Source organism: Taudactylus pleione, unplaced genomic scaffold (assembly GCF_031769625.1).
Source record: "Taudactylus pleione unplaced genomic scaffold, aTauple2 ptg000201l, whole genome shotgun sequence".
NCBI lineage: Eukaryota > Metazoa > Chordata > Amphibia > Anura > Myobatrachidae > Taudactylus > Taudactylus pleione.
In genome coordinates, this window is record NW_028284603.1 from 41,646,620 (window position 1) to 41,659,445 (window position 12,826).

The following is a 12,826-nucleotide window of genomic DNA, read 5'->3' on the forward strand; positions in this document are numbered from 1 at the left end:
GACGTCATGACGTCTGTCCCATTACCCACTGCAGGAGCCGGACGGAAGTCTGGCTCTTGCAGAGGGTGCTGCAGCAGCCAATGACAGTCTATCTGACTCTCATTGGCTGCTGTTTAACACACGCATCGCCGCCAGCGCTGGTGGCAATGCGTGTGTTATGCACAGCCTGAGCCCGCCTCCTGGCGCTACTGGGCAAGCGCTCAGGGGGAGGGAACGGGCTCAGGCGTGCAGCACAGGACCAGCGCTGGAAGCCTAGCGCCGGTCCTGTGTACATGTGTAGCGCTGACCGCACTCATTGCGGTCGGCGCTACACTGGTGGCTAACTAGGGCGGGCCGGACCGTGGCCGGCGGCGCCCCCCGCGCCACCGGTCCCACGGTGCCCAGGGCACGCACCCTTCCCGGCCCCCCCTAGTTACACCACTGGGTCCCAGTGCCCACTTTCTGGGTAGGTGTTTGTGCCTCATTTTTATATCCTTGTTCCCAGAGTAATTGTATATTCATTCAGTGATTCTATGCATATTGTTCCTTATATTAGGGTAATATTATATGTGTATTATTTCAATAAATGTATTTTTTATTATTATATTGTCTAAGAATTGAAGTACGTTTATCCCAGTCATCAGCATTTTATGTATATTGTGATAGCGCTATATGTGAGTGCCCACCACCTTTTATTTTCTTCAGCCTGATAGTAAATGTTAAACATAGTGTGTACAGATAAAGACCATGCTGAAATAATTTTGGCTTTGTACAGCAATAACTTTTGCATGCATCAGTTAAACAAATCAATACAGATATAACATAAAACAACTGATTTCATTCACTATTGCATGCTGTGCAGTAATGTCCAGTGATGGCATCACATTTTCCATATAGTGTGAATGTGAATGGTGAGGCTGGCCAGAAACCAGTCAGCTTGTGTATATAAGATAACAGAGTACAAACTCTGCCATGACTCACCTTTAACTCCTTCTAGTTAATGACTTAGAGCCTTTACATTGTAAGATCTGAGCACCACCACATGGGCGTCGGAACGGGAGGGGGGAGGGGAGCAAATCTGCCCCTCCCAACATAAAATCGTTCCGACGCCCCTGCACCACCACCAATTAAACTAGCTTGTCCTCAGTGAAATCTCTGTACCTCTTTGAAGCACTAACGTTATGATTAGAGTTGAGCTATGACGCTCCCCCCCCTTCCAATTTTAATCCGTCTGCACATTTTATATAAGGAATCACTTGTTATTCTATATGAGGGCAAATATAACACCCATTTGACGTGGTCAAAGCTTTGTTTAAAGTGTGCATGGGTGTGTGGAATTGGGGGTGGGGGTCTTATTTTAGGGGGTGGGGCTTATTTTGGCCTGATTTTTCCCTACAAAACTCTACTGCACCTGTGTGTCTGTATTTCACAGACCTGTATATAATACACAAGCTTGATATCATTTTCATTGATGTTGGCTATAACAAAACTTTCCACTTACTATACATGAAAGGTCATGTGCATAAAATGAACCTAGCTTTTGTTCAATTGAAAATTACAATAAAGGACAGATAATAATAATAAACCCACTGGCTTCACAGTGACTGAACAATGGTAGTCCAGAATGAACTGTAAATGATGCAAAATACTTTCTTCAGGGTCGTAACTAGGGATGTGTAACCGGTGCCACCACACAGAGCTCAGGGCTCTGTGGGTGACACCATCGCTGCCCCATGGCCCTTGCTTATGGCTAGCAGGGGGCCAAAAATGGCACTTTGCAGCCAGAGACTCTGTTGCAGTGCCGCCCAGGGGCGTATTAGGAGAGGAGGAGGCCCCTCCTTTCTCCCAGGTGTCCGGACTGACTGCAGCAGTAGTCTAGGTCCAGAGTCTACTGCGCATACGCAGGTCACTGAGAAAATGATGAGTCCTTCATTGTCCCAGGGATTAACCCACTGCGCATGCGCAAAACGCCGGGAAAATGGCCGCAGCGACCATTTTAGAGGCGTTTTGGGCAGGGCTGCTACAGCCGATGCAGGACTTCGGAGAGGTAAGTATTACAAAATATGGGTGCAGGGTGTGTGGTATGGCCCCCCCCGGACCCAGGGGCCCGTGTGCACCCTGCACCCATTATAGATACTCCCCTGGTGCCGCCCATAGTGTCCTTTGGAAGCTACAAGCAGGCACTGTGCATACAGATACACGGAGCGTCTTCTAAATGTTTTGTGCACTGCCGTGCTTCCGGGTGCTGGCTAACGCCACCCCCTAATGCGCGACAACATGCGGAAAGGGGGCGGGGGTGGCAATGTATTTCAGTGTCTGAGAATGATCCATGCAAAATTGGTCAGAAAAATAGAGGTGCAATATTATTTTTTAAGCATGAATTGAAATAAGAAACCAATTCAACATTTGGAAGTACGGATTTACATTTTACAGACTTCAGTGATCCTGGGGTAAACCTGTGAGAAAGGAAAATGGCTCAGAACTCCTATGTATACCCCAGAGTATGTAGGAACAATATTATAGCAAAATTTATGTCAAAAGGGTGGAGATTTCCTTGAGAGATGAAATGTGTGGCAGGAGTCCAGCCCAATTCAAAGAGCTCCAAGAGCAAACAGAGCCAAGCTCAACGTTATCCTCCAAAGCTCAGCACATTTTCAGGCCGCAAAAGCTAGTAGCCTTAAAGGTTCGACTGAGGTTCAGCAACCTAATAATGAAACAACTTTAAAGCAACAGCCATTTATTATGCAACGTTCATCACGGTTGTGTGTAGTGTTTATGAAGCAGGTGGGTGCCCCTTTTACTATGCACATTTGTGCTGCTTATATATAGTATAACCAGCTGATAATCACAGCTGTTGAGAGCCAGGAATGTCATATAGTACTCTGGGAATTCTAACTTTTAATAATGCACCATTGTATTCCCAAATTGTTAACATTTGCAATAACAGTTGCTAGATAGCATTACGTGTATGTTGCATTTATATGTATGTTTTGTTTGCACGTGTTGTGGCTCTGTGTATGGAAAACTACTCATCACTCTGTACTATATATGGAACAGCGGATCTGTATAAAAAAAAAAAAAAAAAGGCCTACTACAAATAATTTTTTATTCTTCCTCATTAGTAGAACTGCAATTGTCTCAATGTATGATATGAACAAAAGTACTGACTACTGGTAGTGAACGCCCCATAGCGAAACACAGAATGCAAGTGAAAATACTAAAATGAATACCTTTGCTGTAACACAAATCTCTGAGGACCCTAGTTTGCAGCTGTTAGATGATAGCAATAGCATAAATCTACATTAACCGAAAGCAATGTCTCTATCAGTGGCGTAACTAGTGCGGGGTGAGCATGGAAAGTGCCTTGGGCGCCGTGGCAGGCCCAGCAGTGGGGGGGCAACGCCGTCCCGGGCAGCGTATCCGAAAGCCATCAGCGATGTAGCTTCCTACACTGTGAGTCTCCCTCTCTGCCTCTGATCACATCTCCTCCCCTTCAGTCATATTCACATTTCAAAATACAGTCGCAATTGGGAATAGAACCTGTCACTTCATGCTTTGCAGTCAGACAGCTTACCAATGGAGCCATCTGCTATTACTAGGGAAGACTGTGAATTCCAACTATATGAAGCTACTTCACATTTTAATTAATCTAAAATATATGTCAGACCTAGGATTCGAACTTAGCACCTCATGCTTTGCAGTCAGTAACCTTACCAATTGAGCCATCTCCTACTACAGTCAAAGACTGTGAATTCTAACTATATCAAGCTACTTCACAATCTCCTTAATTTAAAATGCAATTGTACCTGGGATTCAAACTGGAATGGTAAGGAATGTTCCCAGAGTGATGAGAAACGGTGAGGTCATGTTGACGTGCCCCCATTTTTCAGTGGCCATGCCCCTTGTGGCATGTGGCCACGCCCATTTTGGGCGCACACGGCTTCGGCGCGTGCACTCAGTTTGGGGGGTGCGCCTTTTTTCACCTTGCCCTGGGCGCCAATTTTCACCTTGCCCTGGGCGCCAAAGACCTTTGTTACGCCTCTGGTCTCTATTAACCCTTAATTCCCACTGTAACACTAGAATAGTTGTCAGTTGATCACCTGTTACCTATTGCACCCTCTACGTGTACATACCGCAGGAGGCTGATCTTGCAGGATGTCGAGAACCTTGTCATCATTCAGACCTAGCTGAAGCCACACGGGGTGAGTGTGCAGGAGTTTGTCTAGGATGCTGGGCTTATAGGCGATACTCTCGTATCCGGAGTCTCGAAGGAAAGCTTTTCTTTCAACCAGTACATTTTCCTCCATTTCTTTTTCGATGCTGTAAAAGAAAAAAAGCAACATTAAATGACATTCCCTAGTGGTATCATTAAATGAATGCTATGCTCAGCAATTGTACACAGGCTTGGTCAGCATGGCTAATCTAATCAGGGTGGAATTTCTGATAAAATGCATTTTTGCAATAAATGTAGCACTGATGCTAGATAGGGAAATAATTTGGCTGTGTTGTTGTAGCATATTGGCAGAATATCCCTTTATCGGAGCTGGGCCTTGAACTGTAATGTGAAGTGTGTGTCAATGACAAGTTAGTCTTATCTAAGACCCCCACAAGGAGCTCTCCTTTGTACTTATAGGAGAGGCACTTCAGTGCATTAGATGTCTTGCTCATAATGGAATATAGCTGTTTTATGTCATGAGTCACTAGTGTGATACATTTATTTATTATTACCAGTTATTTATATAAAACACTCATATTCTGCAGCGCTTTACATATATTTGGCCATTCACATCAGTCCCTGCCCTAGTGGAGCTTACAATTTATGTTCCCTATCACATGCACACACACATACACACTACAGTTAATTTTTGTTGGGAGCCAATTAACCTACCTGTATATTTTTGGAAAATGGGAGGAAACCGGAGCACCTGGAGGAAACCCACACAAGCACAGGCAGAATATACAAACTCCACATAGCCGTAGTGGGAATTGAACTCACGACCTCAGTGCTGTGAGGCAGTAATGCTAACCATTACACCGTACATAGATATATAGATATGTGGATTTAGTATATTTTATATTATGGGGGGGGGAATCTAATTAGCTATAGTATTTAGCCAGTGTCTAATTACTCGCGCCGGGAGATTCAATTAGTCATGTTTACCCCGCACATTAAACTACAGAGGTGGACCTTTCCATGCAGCTTCAGGAGCAGCTTCATACTGCCTTCACTATACTGTCTTGACAAAGAGCTTGGTCTCGAAATGTGTTAGAGGCTGATAACAGGAGGACCCATTGCACCACACCTGTAGAGCCTGATGTAGACCTTTGTTACAGTGGAAGCCGGGTAAGAGGTTCTGGAGCCTCCACTTTTATTAAACGTCTGAAATTATTATTAGAAATTGAGAAATGCAAACTATACATTGGAAATAGTATGGAAGATGAACTGAAACTGATTTCTTTTTAAACGGAAGCGATTTTATTAATTTTTCGCCATCACCTGTTCACCTATTGTTTTATTCTCATCTACGTTTCCACCATTGACTTTATATGCTACTGTCTATGTCTTGTCCAACTGCTTGTTTCATTTATATTGACACCCAGGACAAGATAACAGCAGCTGTGCACAGTGCCAGATTAAGGTCCTCATGGGCCTGGAGCTGAAATCTATGAAGGGCCTATTGTGTACTATAGCAGGGGGTGTGACTACTGATATGGGGGTGTGACCAGTAATGTGGTGGCGTGGTCTGTGTCTTGGGGTGTGGCTAGCATCATGGAGAATAGCTACCCACATACATTGAACCATCTTAATCTCCCTCCCCTTTTTGATTATATACACCTGTTCTATAAAAAATAAATAAATATTATTAAATATTAAAATAAAGTATGTGAACCGTGACTGCAAAATAAGTAACCTGTGCTTTAATTAAGCTCACTGTCTCAGCCCGACCTCGCAGCGTGCAAAATCACGGGTAGTGTATAAGGTAATTCTGCTCCATTATTTCTAGTAATGATGACGAACTCAATCATATTACCAGAGATATTAATCGCCTATTACACACCCACATTAATATATATTATATATTTTATATATATATATATATATATATATATATATATATATATATATATATATATGGGATGTGCAGGCTCGGATTAGTATGGATTTTCCCGCAAATTGGGATTTTTACCACCAAAAATCTGGTCTCAGAAAGAGCCAAAATGTCATATTTCATGGACAAGCATCATCTTTCATGGACTTTTTCAAGAATGATGATGTTTGCCCATTAAAGATGACGTTTTGCCACCTTTTTCACACCTTGAAAAAGGAATTTAGAGCTTCGAAACGTCGGGTTTTTAATATGTGACACTATTTAAAATATTATTCAAACATCAGTCTCTGAGTGCCACAGCGTTATTGTTCTATTATATATATATACATACACACACACAGTTTAAATGTGTGTGTGTGTGTATATATATATATATATATATATATATATATATATATACACACACACACATTTAGTTTATATATCTATATCCACACAGTATATTTACATATATATATATATATATATATATATATTTATTTACACACACATTTAAACTGTATGTGTATGTATATATATATATATATATATATACATATACACACACACACACAGTTTATCTGTATATCACAGTATATATATATATATTTATATTAATGTGTATATATATATACACATACAGTTTAAATGTGTGTGTAAATATATATATATATACACACACACACATATAGATTATATACTGTATGTATATGTATATATATATCCACACACAGTATATTTACATATATATATATATATATATATATACACATACACACGTACATGCATATACACACAGTATATATATATGTGTACACACACACATTTAGTTTATATATCTATATCCACACACAGTATATTTACTTATATATATATATATATATATTATATACACACACACACAGTTTATCTGTATATCACAGTATATATATATATATATTTATATTAATGTGTGTTTATATATATATATATATATATATATATATACACATACAGTTTAAATGTGTGTGTAAATATATATATATATATATATATATATATACACACACATATAGATTATATACTGTATGTATATATATATATAATATATATATCCACACACAGTATATTTACATATATATATATATATATATATATATATACACACACACACACAGTATATATATATATATATATATATATATATACACACACACATGTACATGCATATACACACACAGTATATATATATATATATATATATATAAAAAAATTAGCAGTTGGACTCAGAAGCATAAGCATCTGTTCAGTTGCACGGTTTTGGTTCAATGAATCGACCATCAGATGGTCTGTCAGTAACTACGGGTACCGTTTTTTAGACATCAAGTAAGAGGTCCCACAGTTTCTGATCCAAAGAATTGCCTAATTTTTGGTTGTACATTAAATACATGTGTATACATCAATATTGAGATTTACCCCTGAAGAAGTCTCATAAAGAGACGAAACGCGTAGGGTTTTAAATTAAAGGTGGACATTACATGTAAACATCTGCCGATCGAAAGGTGTATGATACCCTTTTTCTAAGATTGGAAGGCTGTGCAATACCAAATTGTGTAAGATTGTCCATCTAGCATATTGTTAAATTTTAATAAAGAAATATTTTATTCTTTATTGTTCTAATTTTTATTAATGTGGGCCTTGGGCCTTTGTTTGGGTGTCTTGGGTGTCTTAGAACCTCGAGGAGGACTTTATGTGAACTCATTGTTTGGACTAATTTATCAAAATTGAGAACGAGTAGAAATAACGGTGAAGTCGTCTCTTCAAAAGAAAAAGAAGACGCATAAGCCTTTGGAGAAATTGCATTGTATTTTACAAGTTTTTTTAAAAATTGTGTTGCGATTTAGCGCCCCATCAGTAATCCATATATATATATATATATATATATATATATATATATATACATATATACACACACATATACATACATATATATATAATGCGCGGCCGGGGGGAGGGGGGGGGGGGTCATGGTCGGCCCTGAGGCTGCTGCAGAAGGAAAGAAAAATTCCTTTCTACAGCAGCAGACACACAAATCAGAGGGCTGTGGGCCTATTCTGATTGCAGGCCTGGAGCTGTAGCTCCGTCAGCCCCATTACTAATCCGGCCCTGGCTGTGCAGTCAGTTTAAGCGCTACTTGGTCATCTCCAGCATCCTTTCTAATCTAATATTCTTATAATTTATAATGGGGATAAGATTATGCAATATATGATGTAATTTATACATTTATGCATAGCTAACAGAATTTACGTTCCTCTTTCCAAAAACTGATCACTATGTTTGTGTAATTCTGTCTATTCCAAACTTTAGCTGCTAAGCAGAGACTGACAACCCAAACCGCTACCATGTATTATTCTAGAGTCCTCTGCTGGTTGTGTTCTGTAGTGTTGTCAATGGCTTTTCCTCTATTACGGAATTATCTAGTAGTATGTGGTGAAGCGGAATAAGAATAAGTAATGCATGGCATTTTAATATTGGGACAGCTTATGAAATGCTCCATAAACTGTTCCCTCCACTTGCACACATGACACACAATCATTTCTGTAAGTCTACTTGTTTGGCTACTGTGGTATAATCATTTTATATCAAGCTGATCAATATCTAAATCATGTCCAAAATACATTGTTTAAACATTTAATATAAAATGCTCCATCATTTTTTTTTTATTCTAAGCCAAAAAAAAAGTGTGAGGGGTCAATATGTCACATGTAAAAATAATCTTACTAAAATTTTACCCAAATCTTAAACCCCGAGGCGTACTTATAGTGAGTACAGGGTGTGCGGTGCACGTGCCTATAAATTGGGGTATCCCTGTGCTGCACACCCTGCACTCAGAACCGATTATTCCACTGTAACCAGCTAACCGGCTGTGTCATCTTTCCAGTAAAAGACATTGGGGTTGGGAATTTGGTATGGTGAAGCAGCTCAATTAAGGGGGGAACAGAGATCAACAGCAGCCGGGTCCCCTATTTGTCAAAATGCTGTCTGAACTCATTTTAGTTTTGGAGCATCACTAATTTGCCCATATAAAATTATTTGCTCAGAACATGTATAATAATTATAGGTAGTCAATAGAAAACAAAATAAACAGAAGTTAAAATAAGCAAATAAAGTCCCATTTGAAATCAGTAAATATGAAAAACTGTATATTATGTAAATAATATACCTGAAACAAATGAAGTGTCAGATGCACTATCCTCAAAAATGCAGACAAACCTCAGAAAATGCATTTTTTGTGGGTTTGACCGCATTCCCCATATGCATCAAGCTCCAGAAAGCAAAACTTTCCAGAGCTTGGTCCAGATAAGCAACACTATGTATAGATGGCGGTGCCTAATAGAAGCCTATGGGCTTCTTTCGGAGACTTCCCTGAGAGGCTGCACATTCAGAAAAGGACTCCCCGATCATAAACCCAAAGGTCCTCATGCCTCAAAGGACATCTCTTATCAGAAGTGCCGTCCAGTCCTTTTCAATCTTCATGCATACAGCGTTGCTCAATGCCGCTATGCATACAATCAGTGGCAGGATGCATTGCATTCAAAATGCAACATTTGATGCATCCTATGGGCTCAATCCAATTAGCCGGTCTTTGCGGCAATGGCCGCCCTTCATGGCAGCCCGGATTTGCTTAAAAATGATCGCAGCCCTATAGGGCTCCGAGCAAAATTAAGCAAATTCGGGCTCCGACCATGCCGCAAAGGGTGCAAGGTGTCGGTCCGTGGCCGGCATTTAACGCCGTTTCAACGGCAACTCACACCCTTTGCATTTAATTGGATTGACCCCTGTGCTTATATTTGACTATCTTCAGAATGCTCTTCTTCAACCCTTAACAGCATATAGCCATGTTAGGGGGAAGTGCTCCTCTGTCTGAGCCAGCTGAGTGAGTGACAGACTTGTAGGCATTCTTTATAGAAATTCATTGTGGCAGGGCCATAAAGTGTGTTTGAAATTGACATATATATATATAAACACACACACACACACACACACACACACACACACACACACACACACACACACACACACACACACACACACACACACACACACACACACACACACACAGGTTTTGTTAGGTATGACATGAAAACAAGCTTAGAGAGAACCTGAGAAGAGATTCTAAGTTGGCTTTATATTTCCATTGTACTTAGGGGCATATTTATCAAGCTCCTATTTTATAAAACTATGCAGAAAATACAGTTTCTGCATCAGTTTATGTATCACAGCTGTATAAAAACAGCCTAATGCAGGAGATTTCACAGAAATATCCTGAACAAGGATAACTAGAGCTTCAGATATTATTGCCAATGGAGACCACTTTGATTCTTATGCCTATGGAGGCATTGTCAGAGATGAGGGATCCCTGAGGCTCGGCCCAACTCCGAGGTGTTTCACAAACTGACTGAGTGCGCAATGTCAGTAACTATAGAGGAGTCTTTCGAAAAACACAAAAGACTCCTCCAATGTGGCGGGAACTATTTAACAGGGACATTGCATTATTGAAAACATGGTCACTGTAGAAATTGTTAGTACATAGCTGGGATAATCGTGTAAAAAATTATTATGGATAATGTAAACAATGATTACTGGTGTGTTATAGGGATCTATGTACTAAGCCTTGGATGAAGATAAGGTGGACGGAAATAAAATACCAACCAATCAGCTCCTAACTGTCATTTTTCAAACACTAGTTATGCTGGCCATACACGCTACAATTATCGGGGCGATCTGCCTGATATCGGCGGATCGGCACGATAATTGTAGCGTGTGGGGGGGCGACTGAGGGTTAAATATTGCTCGGTCGGATTGTCCAGCATGCCCATCCGATGCGATATTTTCCGGTAAACTGTCGGCTGCATCGGGCAGTGTATGCCCAGCGCGGCCGACAGACAGACATTTCCTGTGTTCCTTCCTACGGAAGGAACAGGGAAATGTCTCCTCCCCCGGGGGCGGAACGGTCTGACAGGCATTTTATCTGGCCGTCTATGCCCAGCATTACAAAAACTCTTGCCTTCTGTTGAAACCAGGAGGTGATATACGCATCAAGAACATTTAGGATACATTCATCACGCATTGACTATTGCATTGACACCAGGATTCTATTGGTCAGCGCACCCACCGCTACTGACTGCAGATTGCCTTTGCTGCTACCCAGGGACACCTGATATTGGTGGTTGTAACATCTAGCACTGATCACTAGTCCAACAACACCGCAGGGATAAAGCCGGCATGGATAGCAGGAGTGCCTTGTGGCGATGTACATGGGGACACTTAATGTTTTTGTGAACCACGAAATGTTTTGATTTATCACAGTTACCAGCCTACTAAATAAGATTGACAAATACTGTTTGTCTACGGAACACTAGTGGTGCTTATACGCCGTACTAGATTATATTACCGGTCATATTTATTCACTGACTGGAACAGTGTCAATAAACGATTTAAAAAATATAATCATCTTCTCACTTATTATCCACATCGAAGTGTGTCCTTTTTTATCTCAAATGACACTTTGGCCCTCATTCAGAGCCGCTCGCTATTTGCGGTCGTTCGTTCTAAAACAAGGGGTGGCTATTCAAATGAACCGTTCGCTAATTGCGGTCTGTTCACGCCTCTAAGTCTGAACGAGCGAGCAAAACTTGTGGTTGTAATTTTGAAAAATACACCCCCTTGCCGCTCGCACCATACGTCATGTCCGCTATTTATTAGATTAATCGAGTACATCGAACAGCGTATGAACTGCTCGCTATTCTTGTGGCTGGTTTTTTCAACCGCTATTTTGCGAGCAGTTCTGAGTAAAAAAAAAACAAGTGACGTGGTCAATGACGCTGCTGTATTAATTATGCACTCCCTTAAAATGCCCGTTTTGACCTTTAAGCACGCCTGCGTTCGAATTCCACACCCCCGTTTTCAAGCACCTTCCCCTGTTACCACCCACATACGCCTCCTTCTGTCACTCAAAATAGCAGGCATTCGCTATATAGCGAACAAACGATTTTCGGCCGCACTGACTGGTTCGCGCATGCGTATTAAAATCCGTACGCATGCGCAGATGTGCGAACATCGTTTAGAACGAACGAGCGGCCGCTTACGAGCGGCTCTGAATCAGGGCCTTTGTTTATAATTACATTGTTTCAACTGATTAGTATTAATGTGAAACTTACGTGGTTTCTAACAGTGGAGGAAAAGTCTGATTGAAATCTATGTGACTCTAGTGCAATATTTATATGATCAGACTGAAAAGTCCAGTGAAAATGTTTAAGGGCTGTATGCTTATATTCTATGGACCTCATTTATGCACCTATGCTGATTATTACCTACTAATGCACTATTTTTATTTCTATTTGTGATTACATGCAGGGGCGTAGAGAGCCGCGCCGGGCCCGATGAGTAGGCGTGGCCTAATTGTGCCAGCGTGGCCACGCCCCTTAGGATAAAAAGTGTAAAAATCAAAACATTTTTGCAGCGCCGCGAAGGTGGGTGCTGTGAGCCCCTTAGCCCGGCTCAAAGCCAGGGGGGGCACTATCAGTGTGATTACTCCCCCCAACAGGCATAGGAGACTGCTGCAGCTGCTGCTCAGCGGCTGCGAGCAGTCTCCCACTGCAGCCCAGCACACAGCAGCGTGTGCTGGGCTGCTGTGAAGTAAGAGGGAGGGGGGGCCATGCCGGGCCCCTCCAGCAAGCCCGCACCAGGGTAATGTAAATAGTACCCGCTCCCCCTCA

The 12,826-nt window shown here is 41.2% G+C and overlaps 1 protein-coding gene across 4 annotated transcripts in view; it reads right to left on the reverse strand.

The window, feature by feature from the left end:
* The window catches only part of RIN2 (Ras and Rab interactor 2), a 168,121-nt gene that overhangs the window by 54,918 nt on the left and 100,377 nt on the right, over positions 1-12,826 (reverse strand). For all 4 annotated transcript variants that reach the window (XM_088477342.1, XM_088477343.1, XM_088477344.1 and 1 more), the window contains one exon: positions 4,113-4,299. In XM_088477342.1, the coding sequence (XP_088333468.1) occupies positions 4,113-4,299 (187 nt within the window). The remainder of the gene's footprint in view (positions 1-4,112; positions 4,300-12,826) is intronic.